General features: G+C 38.5%; 1 protein-coding gene and 1 pseudogene across 2 annotated transcripts; one reads left to right on the forward strand and one right to left on the reverse strand.

The window, feature by feature from the left end:
- The first annotated feature begins 927 nt into the window (after positions 1-927).
- On the forward strand, positions 928-7,014 carry ndufa4l2a (NDUFA4 mitochondrial complex associated like 2a). Its single transcript, XM_088330035.1, has 4 exons — positions 928-1,095; positions 6,185-6,270; positions 6,378-6,438; positions 6,514-7,014. The coding sequence occupies exons 1-4, from the start codon at positions 1,051-1,053 to the stop codon at positions 6,568-6,570; spliced, it is 249 nt and encodes an 82-aa protein (XP_088186161.1). The 5' UTR covers positions 928-1,050; the 3' UTR covers positions 6,571-7,014.
- A 2,322-nt stretch (positions 7,015-9,336) lies between these two features.
- On the reverse strand, positions 9,337-12,792 carry LOC148369950 (zinc finger BED domain-containing protein 4-like; annotated as a pseudogene). The gene is made up of 3 exons (XR_015849898.1): positions 12,683-12,792; positions 10,231-11,621; positions 9,337-10,025 (listed from the first exon to the last, which is right to left on the reverse strand). The product of XR_015849898.1 is annotated as a zinc finger BED domain-containing protein 4-like (transcript).
- Between the last annotated feature and the right edge of the window lie 2,524 nt (positions 12,793-15,316).

Genomic DNA, 15,316 nt, shown 5'->3' on the forward strand with positions numbered 1-15,316 from the left:
ATGTTCACCTCCGTACCTTAAGTTTCATTTTCTAAGTTTAACTTTTGTTACAGCTTATGAACCACCCTTTTAGTACAAGAATGATTGTAAGCCATTTTGCCTCTGCACTTGTGAATTGCTACAGCCATTGTCTGTATCTCATTTGTGCCTGTTGATGGAACTGTGCATCATCTCAAGCCTTCATTTTTGCAAACTACCTTCTCACCCCAAGGAATCAGATGAACACACAGAGAAAGAAAATGTTGATTTACGACCTTACTGAACAAATGTTTATGATAATATGGAGGGTGGTGACACATAATTACATTACGTGTGAAAAGATGTGTTGAGTCCCCTTTGTCATTGCCCCAGCTCTTGTTTACAGTGTTCCATAAACATCACATGATAAGCTTGTTTGATTTCTGGTGTATTGTATCGCGACAGTTGAATATGAGTGACATTTCATGTTGCCTTGGTGACAAACATCCCTTGAAATAATTAAACCTTGATTGGAAATGTGCAATCTTAAGCGGTAATAATAAATGTTTCATCTTTGATTCCGTGGTAATCATGTTCCACAGTAAAGTAGAGTCCTAGTCTTGTTTGGTTTGTTTATAAGCTGGACTTTCATTCCCGTCTCTTATTTGTTTTTGCAGCTTTCCATTTCTCGTAGGACTTCACATCTTCCTGTGCTGTCTTTGCAACTGATATGTTGAGAGTGAGAACGTTTTTACAGACCCCCTCAAGTTTATAAGCTCTACCGGGTGACCTATTGTCAAAAGTAGCAAGAGAAATGAGATAATGTGCAACAATGTAGCATGGTCGCAAGATAAGAATTGCTGTCAAACAATTTTGATGGACATATATTGATAGCAATCTGAAGAAAAAACTCCCTGGGTATTTCAGAGATGAGAGGAGGCTGAAATCAGCTGTTTCCCCTTTTACCCCTCCCCTTCCTGCTTCAAGTGCAACAGGTCTAGATGTGAACTATCGTAGTCATGTTGTGGTAGAGGGGCCAAGAAACAGCAAGCACCTAATTCAAGTCCCCTGTTTTCAAGACAAATAGGTGCAATGATATTTCGAACAGCATTGGAGCATGCCAAGAAGCACCCTGGCGTGAGTAATCATTTTCTTCTTTTTTGATCCATTGATTCAGAAGATTTGAGTACAGTAACGCTTTTAATGCATCTTACAAAGTGATGAATTGGATCCTAACAAATGAGATAAGACTAAAAAAGCAAACATTGTTGCATTTATTTAATATAACAGAATTCATTGAGACGTTTCATCTCTGCAGATTTGGAATTGAGTTGAGATCAGGACTCATGCAAAAGTCAAACATTTTGTGCATTGCCATTATAGCTTAGTGTGTTGGACCTTGATTCAATTGGGCTTGAATAAAAAAAAAAAACATTTTTTAGAACTAAAGATACTTGTTTTTATTATTTTACAACGGAGTGTGGTTGTTTGAAGCCTCTCAAGCACTACAGCAGGGATGTTAAACTCAGTTAGGCTCTGGGGCCAGATCCAGACTTTCTGATCTCAGGTGGGTCGGATCAGTAGAAGTACGTCAACTCAAAACGTTTAGGGTTGTTTTTCGGTATCATGCTTTATCATTCAGCCTACAAAAGTAATCTACCCTTCATACTGAAATCACAGGTGACAAGGGATCTTTTCTAAACACAGCACATTTACATACCTGCTATTACTAATGCTCTACGTGAAGACCACCAGTTTTCACCCCTTAATTAAAAAAAAAAAATCTACTCCTTTTTAAAATTTAAACATCCACAAAAAAAAATCTTAACTCTAGACTAATATTTTGTCCATGGCTGTGTTATTTCAAAGCAAGACTAAGTCTTCGTGGGTGAATAAACTGCTCCGAGATTTCGGTTTTAGTAAGTTTGTCACTTCCGGTTTTAAACAAGTACATGCTTCTTTTTTTTGTTTGTTTTGTTTTTTGGGGACATATTGTGTTTTGCTCATCAAAATACAGTGCTCTATAAAATCTGCCACTTTCTAATGTCAAAAAGTTGGCAAGTATGCATTTATTTTCAAACAATGTGTAAAACGATTTGCATGATCGGCATTGAATGTGTTAACTAGTTTAACAGATGTGTGAATGGATTTTAACTAATTCACCATGCTGTTCAAACTCAAGACTGCCCTCTAGTGACCATAGAGACCATTTGGTTTGTATTTGTTGAAAAAAATCATAACTTTTAAAAAAATGACCCAAAGTCTCTTTTTTTAATTTAAAATTCGATTTATGGTTGGATTGAATCATCCAATGGCTGGATCCAACCCGCAGGGCCGTATGTTTGACATGGCTGCACTCTAATGTTAAATATTCACACTTTTCAGGAAAACGTGTTAAAAACGTGTTATATTAACATTTTTAGGTGAACACAAATGAATACATAATCCATCAACGGAAATTATGCTGTGTAGGGCACAACAAAATATACAACCAAAGGAGAACAATGCAAACGTTATTTAAAACATATGCATTTTTCTAATTTTCACAATCTGTTTTCTAATGATTGGTGAATCCGCCAATCATTTCAATATTATACTCAGAACATTTAAAGAAAGGAGTGAAATGACTCAGACCCAGGGTACCTTATCTCTTTGCAAAGAGGAGAAACAGACGACTCAAGCTCCAAGCTCATCAGAAACTTTTCCCGTTCCCTCTTTGCCTTTTTATTAATTTCAAAGAGTCTTATTTCATTTAGCGATCAACTCCAAAGGGGGAGAAGGTTAAAAGCTAATGAAGATGTTATTTTCTAGGGTTCTGCATATCTGTGCATCACTTACTTGTACATGTGTGCCTCTCAATTGCTTATCACTTCAGACCAGTCCTTTCAGCGCCAGTCTTGGCTTGGAGATGTTTGCCAAGTCTTGCTGTTTTTCTCAGCCTCTGTCTCTTAAGGGCGTCGGCTATTCTGGTTTTCCTGGAGAAAGCTCCTCGATAACGTACTCCACAGCAAACTTTAGAATAATATGTTTTGCAGCAAGTACAGTGCCTAGCGAAAGTATTAGGTAAGCTAAAGAACTGAAAATATTTCCTAGGCATGAACATGTGAGACACAATCGTGAAGTGGAACCGAATTATTTTAACATTTGATGTTTATTTATTATGTTTACACTAAAAAAACTGAAAAGTTGGTGTTGCAAAATTATTAGCCCCCTGTTCTCTCAGCTCAACCAACTGACTCAGAAGCCTTGTGGCTGTGATCGCAGCAAAAAGAGGTTGTTGCGAAGGGTTATTTTTGCAATGCCTATTTTGATATTTGTACGTGCAATATGAAATGTTAAGAAATCGATTTGGTTTATTTTTATGTATCACATGTTGTTGATTCTTAGAATATATATATATATATTTTATTTTTTTTGTCTACAAATGTGTAGCTTAAATACGGTAACAGAAGCGCTGCCTATCCCATGCTAAGAACATTATCGGGGACCCCTCTCACCCCCATCATGGACTGTTCACTCTGCTAGCCTCTGGGAAGAGGTACTGCAGTGTGCGGTGCAGGACCACCAGGTTCCGTAGTAGTCTAGTCCCCCTGGCCATTAGACTGTTAAATGGTCAATCTAACATATAGTTAACCTAAATCTTAACGGCTGCTAATCTGACTTTTTGCACTACTGGCAGTTCTTTATAGCTTGCCACTCCTTGCACATTTGCTCTCTGCACTATTGTACTTACAGCGTTATTGTTACAGTGTTAATGTTACTGTTTACCTGACTTGTTAACCTGAATGCCCATTTTGCACATCTGGTTAGCTACTCCTCTTGCACTATCGGCACTATGGTAAAATACTATACGTTGCCATAATACAATACAACTTTTACTTATATCTGTACATTCGAGGAAACTGTGCGGGTCAGATATATCGACATTTCGTTCTCTATACACGTGTACTAGAATGACAATAAAGTAGATCTGAATCTGAATCTGAATGTCAAAAAGTTATTTTGCAAGGCACTGTATAAACTATAAAAACATTTTTAAATCTTCCATCCATCAATTATCTGCACCGCTTATCCACAGTAGGGTCGCAGGGGTTCTGGAACCCATCCCAGTTATCTTCAAGCATTGGACAGGGGACACCCTGAACTAATCGCCAGCCAGTCACAGGGCACAAAGAGACAGACAATTAACTTGCTCACTCACACCTAGGGACAATTTGGACCGGCCCATACAGGGAGGCTGGTAGCCAGATTTTAACCCATGACCTCGGAACTGTTCCATGTACGCTTTTACCACTCCGCTGCCATATTTATACATCTTATGACAAAAAATAATTAAATGAAAGACATGGAAATATATATATATATATATATATATATATATATATATATATATATTCTGTAAAACGTATATTTCTGCAAAATTATAAGTACATAATTTTTATAAAGTAAATAATGAAATATACAAAAATATATTTTAAATAAACCAAAGAGTGTCTTAATTTCTCTTGATTCAAATATGTTTATAATCCCCCGCTACTCCCAAAGAAATAATTAAAATTAACCAGTTTAATGAATTATAAATATTTTTCTTATTTGACAAAAAAAATACCTAAATAAGCCATAAAATGAGCAAAAGTATCAACAAAAAAACATTTTGTTTGGTGGGTTGATTATTTAACTTAGTTTACAATATTTTTCTCCAATTTTGTAATGTTTTGTAGTTAAAAAAATGCCCAAGGCCAGAAAACTTGGTTCCTGCCTTGTTTTATGGGCGATTCATCAAACAATCAATGTACAGCAAAACACCCTGGGGAGCTTACAGATTTAGATAATTCTGTGAACAATGTTTGTGAACTGAACTGTGTCTTCTCATTTGATCTCATTACTTAAGTAAAGAGGTTGCTAAACTACAGCCCACGAGCCATATGTAGCCCATCAGGCTTTTTAATATGGCCCACTACACAAAAAAATGATAAAAATATAATAAACTTAAATTGTAAACTAAGTACTAATGATAAACAAAATATTGTTTTGGTTCCACTCTTGTCCCCAGGTTTCTTTTGTGTGGCTCCCCTCAATACAAAGTTTTGTGTGGAAATAACGTGTACAGTACTGTAGTCAAGACCAACATCTTAATAGCTTTTCTATTTGTATCATGTATTTATTTTATTCCATTTTCATTCAATAAAAAAGCCTTGTGTGTGCATTTTGAATTTTTCAATGCATACTGTCAAATTTAGTGTTAAAAACAAACAGGGACCTAACATATTTTTTTTTTTCAAAACCAATTTGATCTATTTAAAGACAAAAAATAAATGTACTGTTACATGTGCATTAGATTAGATTTAATTTATTGGTTCCCTAAGGGAAAACAACAGGTATTGAATAAAAAAGTAGAGCGACAAACATATTTGACCGTGGAACAATGAGGGCAGACATTTTTTTTGTATTTGAGGAGTCACGGGAGGAGGAACCTGGCGATGGCAGTTTAAATGTAGTCACCCCAAATCACCAAGACGGTGTCTTCTTGGAGACTGTGCCCCACTTCGACACATCTTCTTTTAACATACCGGACTAAAGACTGGACTTATGACATGTTCTCGGACATTTCAATTTACTTTTGAATAACTATAGAAAACTCAATGAAAATCGTAAATTGATGTGCATTTAAAAAAAAATATGACGGCAGACTGTTTGGATGGGTCAGGGGGGCCCGCTGTTTAGAAGTGTGATGGCAGCGGGGGATCAGGCTTTGCCAGAGGCGGGCCTTCCTGAAACCTATTGTTCTGAATACATGTAGGATGTTTGCATGTATATTTATTCATAAATGCATGATGAAAAATACATATTTTTCTCTCTGATGTATTACTAAGGTATCGGATTCAAGACTGTCGACAAATGAAAAGAAAATCATATTAATATTTTTCCCTCATGGTCCAGCCCCTTTGCCAAATATTTTTACTCAATGTGCAACTTAAAATGTGTGCCCACCCCAGGTTAGGGAGTAGGTAATGTTGTTTCGGCAAGAAAACAAACCATGAGAGTCCAGTCTGTTAACAGACAACCTGAAAAATCAGATCAAAAAACAAATAACAACATGATGTAATATTTCATTTTGATTCTAGAAAGATGGAATAGTGAATTTATGAATCACAATGTGAACAATCAATTATTTATTTTAGAACGTAAACAGATTGAAAACATTTCTTCTCTTTCCCTCCTTCAGCTTGTCCCACAGTTTTTCTTCATCTGTTTGGGAATGGGTGGTGCTAGTCTGTACCTGGTCCGCCTTGCCAAAGGACCTCATGTCACGTAAGAACATGGTGCAAAACGTGTCGGCTTTCCTGATTTAATGGCACATTCAAACATTGTGAAATCAAAGAGGAAATTACACTCGACTTTGTGAATGTGTGTTTCAGTTGGGATAAAACCAATAACCCCGAGCCCTGGAATAAACTTGACCCCACGTATCAGTACAAGGTGAGAATTACACCCACCCACACTGCATCACGCTACTACACTAGCAAGCCTTTGATTTTTTCTCATTTCCTTTAGTTTGTTGCCATCACAACTGACTATAAAAATCTGAAGAAGGACGGACCTGAATTCTGAATTGCATCTAATGTTCCCTGTTGATCCCAGTTGTAGCATAGATACCCTACATCCTTATCATTATCAATGTTTTTAAAATTGATATTTTGACATAATGGAATGGATACAATAGGGTTGTTTTTTTTTCTTTTACTCTTGTATTTTCAATCCTTGTTCTTTTTCTTAGATGTTTCCCAGACCGATTTTAGGATAATAATAAAATACCCTCAATATCTTAAAAACCAACGCTTACATTGCTTGTACAGTGCATCGTGGTAGTCATGTGAGCCGGATGTGGTGTCCGATGTTAGATAGGAATTATTTTCCATGATACAAGGTCTGTTTGTTTACAGTATGTGCGTCCGTGTATGAGTGCACGTGTGGGTCTCTGTGGCTTTTATACCCACGATTTATAGTTTGAAAACTTTTCTCATTAAAATTAAACTGTATATTTTCCATTAGAAATGCCTGCAAATTTGCTTTAAAACGTAATTGTAGGAAAAAAAAGAATTCTTTTGGCAACAGTGCTCCACTTAAGCATTCCAGAATCAATGATTTTCAGTAAAATGTTGATTTTATATATATATATAATAATAAGTGAAATGATTTCTGATGTTACAACAAAGCTCCAATTAAATGTAACAGTACAGTATATTTATTTATTTGAACTGTTACAACTGAAATATATTTATATTTTGATGATAGGGACATTTTTTGATCCCTGCTTCACCTCTTGAATTATAACTGACTAGTATTTACTTTTATTGCCCATAATCCACATAATCTACATGCAAAAACACAGTTGTTTTATATTTTAGTTTTAACAACATACACAGGTAACCCTTTACCTGTAATACATTGTGTCAAACAGACATGAGAAAATGAAAAATACAAAAACATAATGTGTATTATTTGTAAAGAACACAGCAATTTATCAATTTTAGAAAGCAGTTTTTGTTGTTTTTGCCCAGATAAGAGGTATTTCTTACAAGCCCAGATGGGATTGATGTTAGAGGAAAAAACAGCTTTCACGCAAAAAATATCAGAGGGTTTAAGAGTCATTCCTGAGGGACGCTTGAACGCTGGGTCAAAGCAGCACTTAGGTCATGAGAAGTGGGCCTAGACATGATGCGGAAAAGAGACTGCCTCGTAATGCCGCTTACGTCTCCATGAGGACGTGCATCATTGCGTCTGTTTGCATGCGTTCGCCAAGGATGGGCTTGGATGATGCTCTGACCTTTGAGCCGGTCTTCGGCTCGTCAGCCTCTGTGGACGTGACACATTCCACAGTTTTCTTTTTTTATGAGATGTAGGGGGGGGCGAGAACTGAACAGGCTGAGCTTCAACCGCAAAGCCGTGAGACGTGGAACAAAGCTCCATTCATTTTGTGGGCAAAATAATCATTGAATGCCTCAATGGACAGCAGCATCATACTGTAGTTTTGTGTTTTAGCAAAAATTTCAATGAAACTTTTTTCAAAACACTCCGACATAGTCAGTCAGTTAAAAAATGGAAAAATAGGTAAAATAATGTCAAAGAAATAAATAAAACAAAAACAAATAAACATGAAAATTTATTTTGTTTTTATTTACTTCATATATTCTGAGGGAAAATTGGAAATGTAAAACTTAAAAGGATCAGTGTGTATTATTTATCTAGTTGTGAAAAGATAAATCAAAAATAATTTATACTTTTTTTTTTAACTTATAATTTGCATTTGTTCCACTTTAGTCACTCCTTAAAAGCACGTCTCTTTTCTGTCACAGCCTCTGATACCTCATCATTCCACTATTCACTTCCTTTCCTAATACCTCGACAAACTTTTCTCATTCCACACACTTCTTTTGCACTCCTCAACACTGCCTCTTTAAACCACTTCCATTCAATTTCCACACTCTCCATTTCTCTTCTACTAATCCGTTATACTCTTCCCTTATCCTCTCTTTAAACTCTCTTTCCTTTTCTGCCTTATTCAACGCTGACATTTTCACCTCTTCCCTCACACTCTTCTTATAACTAGCCCTCCACAATCCATCTATTCTCAGTTTTCCATCCACATAACAATGATCAGACATACCACTCATTCCACCTCTGTAAACATGCACATCCAACGATCTACTTAACATCCCTTCCTAACCACTACACAATCCATCAGTGCTCTGTCCACCATCTTGCCACTATCCACTCTGACAAAGGTATACTTATTCACGTCCCTCTTTTCAAACAATGTATTTCCAATCACCAACTCATTTTCCACACATAACTAAATCAATTTCTTCCCACTCTCATTTCTTCCTGGTACCCCATATCTACCAACAGACATGGGACCAAGTCACACATGTGCAAGTCTCAAGTAAGTCCCAAGTATTTTTTTCTTGGGCAAGTCAAGTCAAGTCAAGTCACAGGCTGTGTCAAGTCAAGTCAAGTCAAGTCCTGTAATAGGTCAAGTCAAGTCCAAGTCAAGTCACCTTTGGCGTACTGTTGTAATTTTAGCTTCAGAATCTGATCTTAATAAAGTGAAAGGCAATATATAAGAAATCAAGTAATCATCCTTGGCTAATGTGCCTAACCTGTAATAAAATATTTGTATCCTAAATACTCATGTTCAGTAAAATACATCATAGACTCAAACAAACAGTGATATCGTCAGTATTTGGTATTTATTGACAGAAAAAGTGATCTGTAGATCGAAACCCAAACTTTTACTTTTTTTTTACTTTTACAAAGTAACAATAACAGCTAAAACAAATACTAACTTACAGAGGATTAAACTGTCACATTTCTCTTGCTCTTTTCTTTGCAGATTTCTCTCTCACACGCTTTCTGTCACTCACTCAAACAGTATATCCATAAGTCAATCCCTTTTTATGAGGAAACAAATAACAGCTAAAACAAATAGCTTATTATTATTAAACTTTGTTACATTTCTCCTCTCTCTCTCACTCACACACTCACACACACTCACACACTCTCACTCACTCACTCACTCACTCACTCACTCACTCACTCACTCACTCACTCACTCACAATGACACAAATTAACTCACTCACTCAGTCACTGTATATCCATCAGTCATTCCCTTTTTACAAGGTATTGCATTTGCAAAATAGAAGATTAGACAGGGTCTTATCTGCAAGCCGAGCTCGATGGGGTCTCATAATGATTCCACCATGGCTGAAGACTCTTTCCACTGGGGAACTTGAGGCTGGCACTGACAAAGCTTTCATTGCAACAGGAAAAAGGGCAGGGAGGACAGCCCTGTTTGCGTCCCAGAAGGACAGACAAGGCTGCCCACAACAAAGAGAAAAATAGTTATTTAGTTGTGTCTCTGGGTTGGTGGTTGGGTCCTGCTTGCGGCGTTTTTTGTAGCCTGAGAATAGGCCAGTGCTGTCTTCTTGCTGGCTTTCGCTTTCCTCCTCTAGGAATTCAGGACTCTGGGATGTTGTGTGAGGTTGCACCTCACGTAGAATCAGATCTAATTAAAACAAAGAAAAAAAAGGGCAAGCGTAAGATCTCATGAGCATTATTCAAAATTGAACATCCACAGTTTGATACGCTTGCAAAATCATCTCTAAAATGGATTATAATACTCATATAACTGTTTTGAATTACATTTCCATAATTTGATAATGGTGACACGCCTAAGTGTACATCACGTTAAAAAAAAAAAATCCACTGACCTTTTACCATGTCAACAATGTTATTCTTGACATCATCGGTGACAAGCACATCATGCTGAAGCCACATCATGGAGAAAGCCGGGTCCAGGACAGCTGACCTGATGTAGACTGGGTCTGCAAATGGCAGCTCTTCCCCTGATGCAGCTGACAACATCTTCACATTAACGAAGATTCCCCGGAACCGTTTCTTCAAAGAGAATTGCAGGCTATGGATCATGCTTCCCAGGAAGCGCACTTGCGGCTTGAGTCTTTCCAAGTGGTGGTTAAGAGACAATACACAGGGGAGGACAGAGCTAATCGTCACAATCTTCTCTCCCTGAGTAAGATCAGTGGCCTCTGCAAATGGCTGTAGCACATCACAAAGTTCCTTCATCAAGTTCCACTCCCTAATTGAGAAGACCAGCTCACTGTGTCCCGTGTTCTGAACAACACTGCACAAGTCCTGGTGACTGAATGAGAGCACTGCCTTGACTTGTCGGAAAGTTGAATTCCACCGTGTGTTTACAGCAGCGGGTATCCCTCGCTGATCAAACTTCTCCTCAAACGCATCTTTAAAGGTGCTGGATGTATGCAAGAGAGAGCTAAGCTTGGAGCATTTTGCAAAGGAACTGTTCATGATCCGTGCATCCTTGAGACCATCACCAACAGCTAACTGCAGAGTATGCGCAAAGCATTGCTGACGTTTAGGGCTTCCTCTGTTGATTGTGCGGTCCACAGTCTCCCAGTCACCTCAGGAGAGGTCTTCCCACAATTCTTCATCATCCAGATTGTCATCATCGGTTACTTCGTCATCTTGATCCTTCGGAAAACAGACTGAAAATGCTCGCTTCATATTCGCAGCATTATCACAGATTATGAAGTCGAGTTTTTTCCGAATGCCATAATCCTCACACAGGGAATCAAAGGCTTCAGCAATGCGCTCTCCTGTGTGAGATCCCTTGAATCTGCTGCATGCCAGCAGGTATGACTTCAGCATGACTCCTTCTGAGGTTGTTAAGACATGGCCAGTGACTCCCAAAAAGCCGCGCATCCTCCTATCTGACCAAATGTCTATGGTAACCGACACATGGTCTACACCAGCAAGAATCACTTTGATCTTTTCTTGCATGTCTGCAACAAGTGATTCTATTGTTGAAGTTATTGTTCTGCGGCAGATAGGCTGGTATTTGGAGTCGACCACAGACATGAAGTGCCTGAAATGTTTATTTTCCGTCATTGAAAGGGGCATGCTACATCCAATCACAAGATCTGTAACAATAGCATTGGTTATGGACTTCTGTTTGGGATGATTTGCTGAATATGCTTCCAGAGGACGAGACTGGATGAACTGTGATATTGCAGGCTGTGTAGTATCAGTGCAGGCGTTTCTTGTCCTTTCATACTCTGCATATCTGTGAAGCAGATGCAAAAACAAGAATGAGATGTCCTGTATGGTTGGGCAGACATGAAATCATGACATATGGTTAAAAAAACAGTTGTTTGAAACTTTCTGTATTTTTTTTTATCTATCTTCTGGATGATATTACTTAATATCAAATCAACTGTAACTGAAGCTTTTACCACATTTTTTTACTTTTTTATGCTCATAAAGCTGGTATATCTTAACCATGTGATAGTTAATAAATAAAACAATTTATTTAACATTTCCAACCATGAAATCAAAATTTTTAAAGAAAATAATGAGCTAATATTTATTTTTATACTAAAAAGTTACTAAAAAAAAACTACAAAAAAAACTTCCATAATTGTCGACTTAGTGGTCTTAATTATAAGATTGGATTAACATTATTGTCACTATTTGATTTGGAGACTACTGGCATAACTTTTGATCTAGCCTGCACGATTGAGGCGGTTTTAGCGTGATGACGTTGTAGTCTGATTGGTTGTAGCATAGTCCAGTAGTACACAGAGGCATTTGATCAACGCAGCCTCTCGGATGGTTGGCCAGACTAAACTCGTGTGATGAGTTTATCACACGTTTATCACAGTTTATTAATAGTCGCGATAGCCAGGCTTTATTGTTGCACTTTTATTGCACTTTATTGTTGTCAATGTCTACGCATAGGACAGTGTGGAACGTAATTTCGATTCCGTTTTATGTCAAGTACATTTGAAGGAACTGGCAAATAAAACTGACTTTGACTTGACTATGTACGATCAGCATGCCTGTGAAAAAGAGCGGATCCCCCTGCAGCTGCCGCCAACCCCACACTCTCCCCAATCGTGGAAGGTGCCCTTTTGCCAACACTTCCAAATTATATGCAGATTGAGACTATAACATTAAGGCAAAGACACATTTTTCAGGGATGTGATTTTTCCGCTAATTCGCGGAATTCCGCTTTCGCTCCAAAAATAAAATTTTAAAATTTCCGATTCTTTTAAATGGTAAAAAAAACGATTTCGTCTCGACAGCGTTCCATTTTAGTGTTTCCGTAACTGAAATGAAACGTACTTGCGATTGGTTGAAGTCTCCGTGTTGACCAATAAACGCGCTCCTTATAAAGGCGTAGGAGTATGCCATTGTTCATTTCTCACACGTTTTTGCCGAGTGTTTAAAGAAAGATGTCCGAGATCGAACGCAAAGATGCTCCGCGAGTTAAAGAAATTGCTAAGATCGTAAAAAAACAAGTTTCGATCGGACTGGTTAGAGAAGGAATTATCTACAAATGTTGGTGACCCCGACGTGATCCAATGTAGCGAGCAGAGACGGGAGTCGTAAGCGGAGTGTCAAACAAAGGTGCCAACGAAAGCTGCTTTAATGACATTTAAACTGGCGATAACAAAACAAACACGAGAGTGGCTAGAACCGGCCGAATTAAGAGTCCCCCTAGGAACTCGCTAACTAAACAATGGTTCCGTGGGTGAATTATGTACAACCCACTACAGTACTTTCATTTATAGATAACATCTTCTTCTATAACAAAGACATTTATGGTATGTTCTAATATGAGTTACTTTTCATTTGGTCATGATACAATTATTTGTTCATGAAATTTGAACTCTTCAACATGATTTATGTGTTAACTTAGTAATCACATGAGTTAGATATGATGATATTCTCAGTGATAGTTTTTAATAGCAAAGGCAGTCCAATGTTTTTTAATGTGACTGATTTTGAGTTGACTTAAACTGTAATTTTATATGGGATAGTTCAAAATACCAGACATGGGGACTTGAGACTTAGTGACTTGGACTCGAGTCGACTCGAGTCGCTGTTTTTATGACTTGTGACTTGACTTGGACTTGGCAATCTAAGACTCGGGACTTGACTTGTGACTTGACTTGCCCAAGAAAAAAATACTTGGGACTTACTTGGGACTTGAAGGTGAAGACTTGAGACTTACTTGAGACTTGCACATGTGTGACTTGGTCCCATGTCTGCAAAATACATTGAAAATGTATGCTGTTGTTTTGTCTATTTCTTTGTCATCTGAGTGCATTGAAAGTACTTAAAAACACGGAAAACCCATGACCTCCGGGGGGCTTCGCCCCACTTCTCCCCCCACCAGGGCACTGCCCTGGACCTAGCTGGGTGCCCGCGGCCCCCAGACCCCCGCCTAATTTTCAGATAATTTCACTTTGGTCAAATCACATCCCTGATTTTTGATCATGTACAGTGCACGTGTCCTTCTCAACTTCACCGCTTAGCCTACCCTATTTTCTCAATTAGACAGCCCGTTTATCCGTAGCTCCTAGCTCAATATGCCTGGCTTGTCTTTTGCGTTACCCGTTGTAGGATAGACGAGGCACTATGAGCACAAATGCATTCGTTTTACTCAAACATACTGCAATGTTTATAAAAGTAAATGAATGAAGCATCATTGACGCAGGTTACGATAACCTCTCGTCTCTGCATAAGAATGTCACAATGATAAACTGAAACCCCCCTGTGCAGCGGCTAAATCGCCCTGCCGCTCACTCTTAGCTAACAACCAAAGAGTAAGCAACTGGACTTTTTAGAGATTGAGCTGTAGATGTTCCTCATGGAAGTTCCTCAAGCTCAAATTAGAAGTCCAGTTGCCTACAACTAAACTGTATGGATAAAATGACCTGGGTGAATGACAATATTCACAGACATTAGCCAACATCCAACTCACCAGATATTAACACATTGACAAACAGATATTAACACTGACAAACACTTACTGGGCAGAATGGCTCTTCAAATGTCGGATGAAATTTGAGGTGGTGGTCTGGCTGTCCGAAATTTTCCCGTTGCAAAATTTGCACTGCGCTGTTCGCCGTTTACCTTCTTCACAGAAGTTTTTGAAGCCAAAAGTTACTACCCTCGGAGCAGACATGCTGACTTCAGGTGGTTGCCGTGGAGGTGTGTGGCGCATGGGCAGAGTGGGCGTGACATGAGAGCGTTTCTCAGCCCGCATCCCGTACTGTAATTGTCAACATTATTTAAATAATGAAATATATATATATATATATGAACACGCAAGTCATTCAAGTCATCGTGGCTCAAGTCAAGTCAAGTCCCGAGTCTTAGATTGCCAAGTCCAAGTCAAGTCACAAGTCATAAAAACAGCGACTCGAGTCGACTCGAGTCCAAGTCACTAAGTCTCAAGTCCCCATGTCTGTCTACCAATCACATTTTCAACCGTTTTATCACCCACTCTAGCATTCAGGTCACCTAGTATTACCACTTTCCACCCTTCTTTCGCACTTGCCACACATTCGGACAAGTCCTTCCAGAACTCCTCTCTCTCCTCAGTGCTTCTTTCTGAACCAGGTCCATATGCACTTGTAAACATCCATACTTCTACACCCCACTTCAACCTCACCCACATCAATCTGGGAGATATTTCTTTCCACTCCACCAGTTTTTCCTTTGCTTTCTCACTCACAAGCACAGCCACTCCTTCTCTAGCATGTCCACCCGTAACTCCAGACCTTCTACCACACATACCTCCAAGCTGTAATTCACCCTTTCCTTTCATCTTTGTTTCACTCAAGGCTAACACATCAACCTTCCGATCTCCTCTTTTTCCACTCAGTCGCTTTACTTCCACATCCTCTCACATACAGTGAACCTATAACTAGGGTTTGCGAGACCTTTCGGTCTCCCGCCCCCCTTCCA

The sequence above is a fragment of the Urocampus carinirostris genome, chromosome 3 (assembly GCF_059441175.1).
Source record: "Urocampus carinirostris isolate Australia breed hairy pipefish chromosome 3, RoL_Ucar_1.0, whole genome shotgun sequence".
Classification (NCBI taxonomy): Eukaryota; Metazoa; Chordata; class Actinopteri; order Syngnathiformes; family Syngnathidae; genus Urocampus; species Urocampus carinirostris.

What these genes read in the sequence shown, in the direction of transcription:
- ndufa4l2a (XM_088330035.1), top strand. Translation starts at nt 1,051, where the DNA reads ATGATATTTCGAACAGCATTGGAGCATGCCAAGAAGCACCCTGGC. An exon ending in GCCAAAGGACCTCATGTCAC is followed by an intron (nt 6,271 to 6,377) that starts GTAAGAACATGG and finishes TGTGTGTTTCAG; the next exon opens with TTGGGATAAAACCAATAACC. An exon ending in ACCCCACGTATCAGTACAAG is followed by an intron (nt 6,439 to 6,513) that starts GTGAGAATTACA and finishes CATTTCCTTTAG; the next exon opens with TTTGTTGCCATCACAACTGA.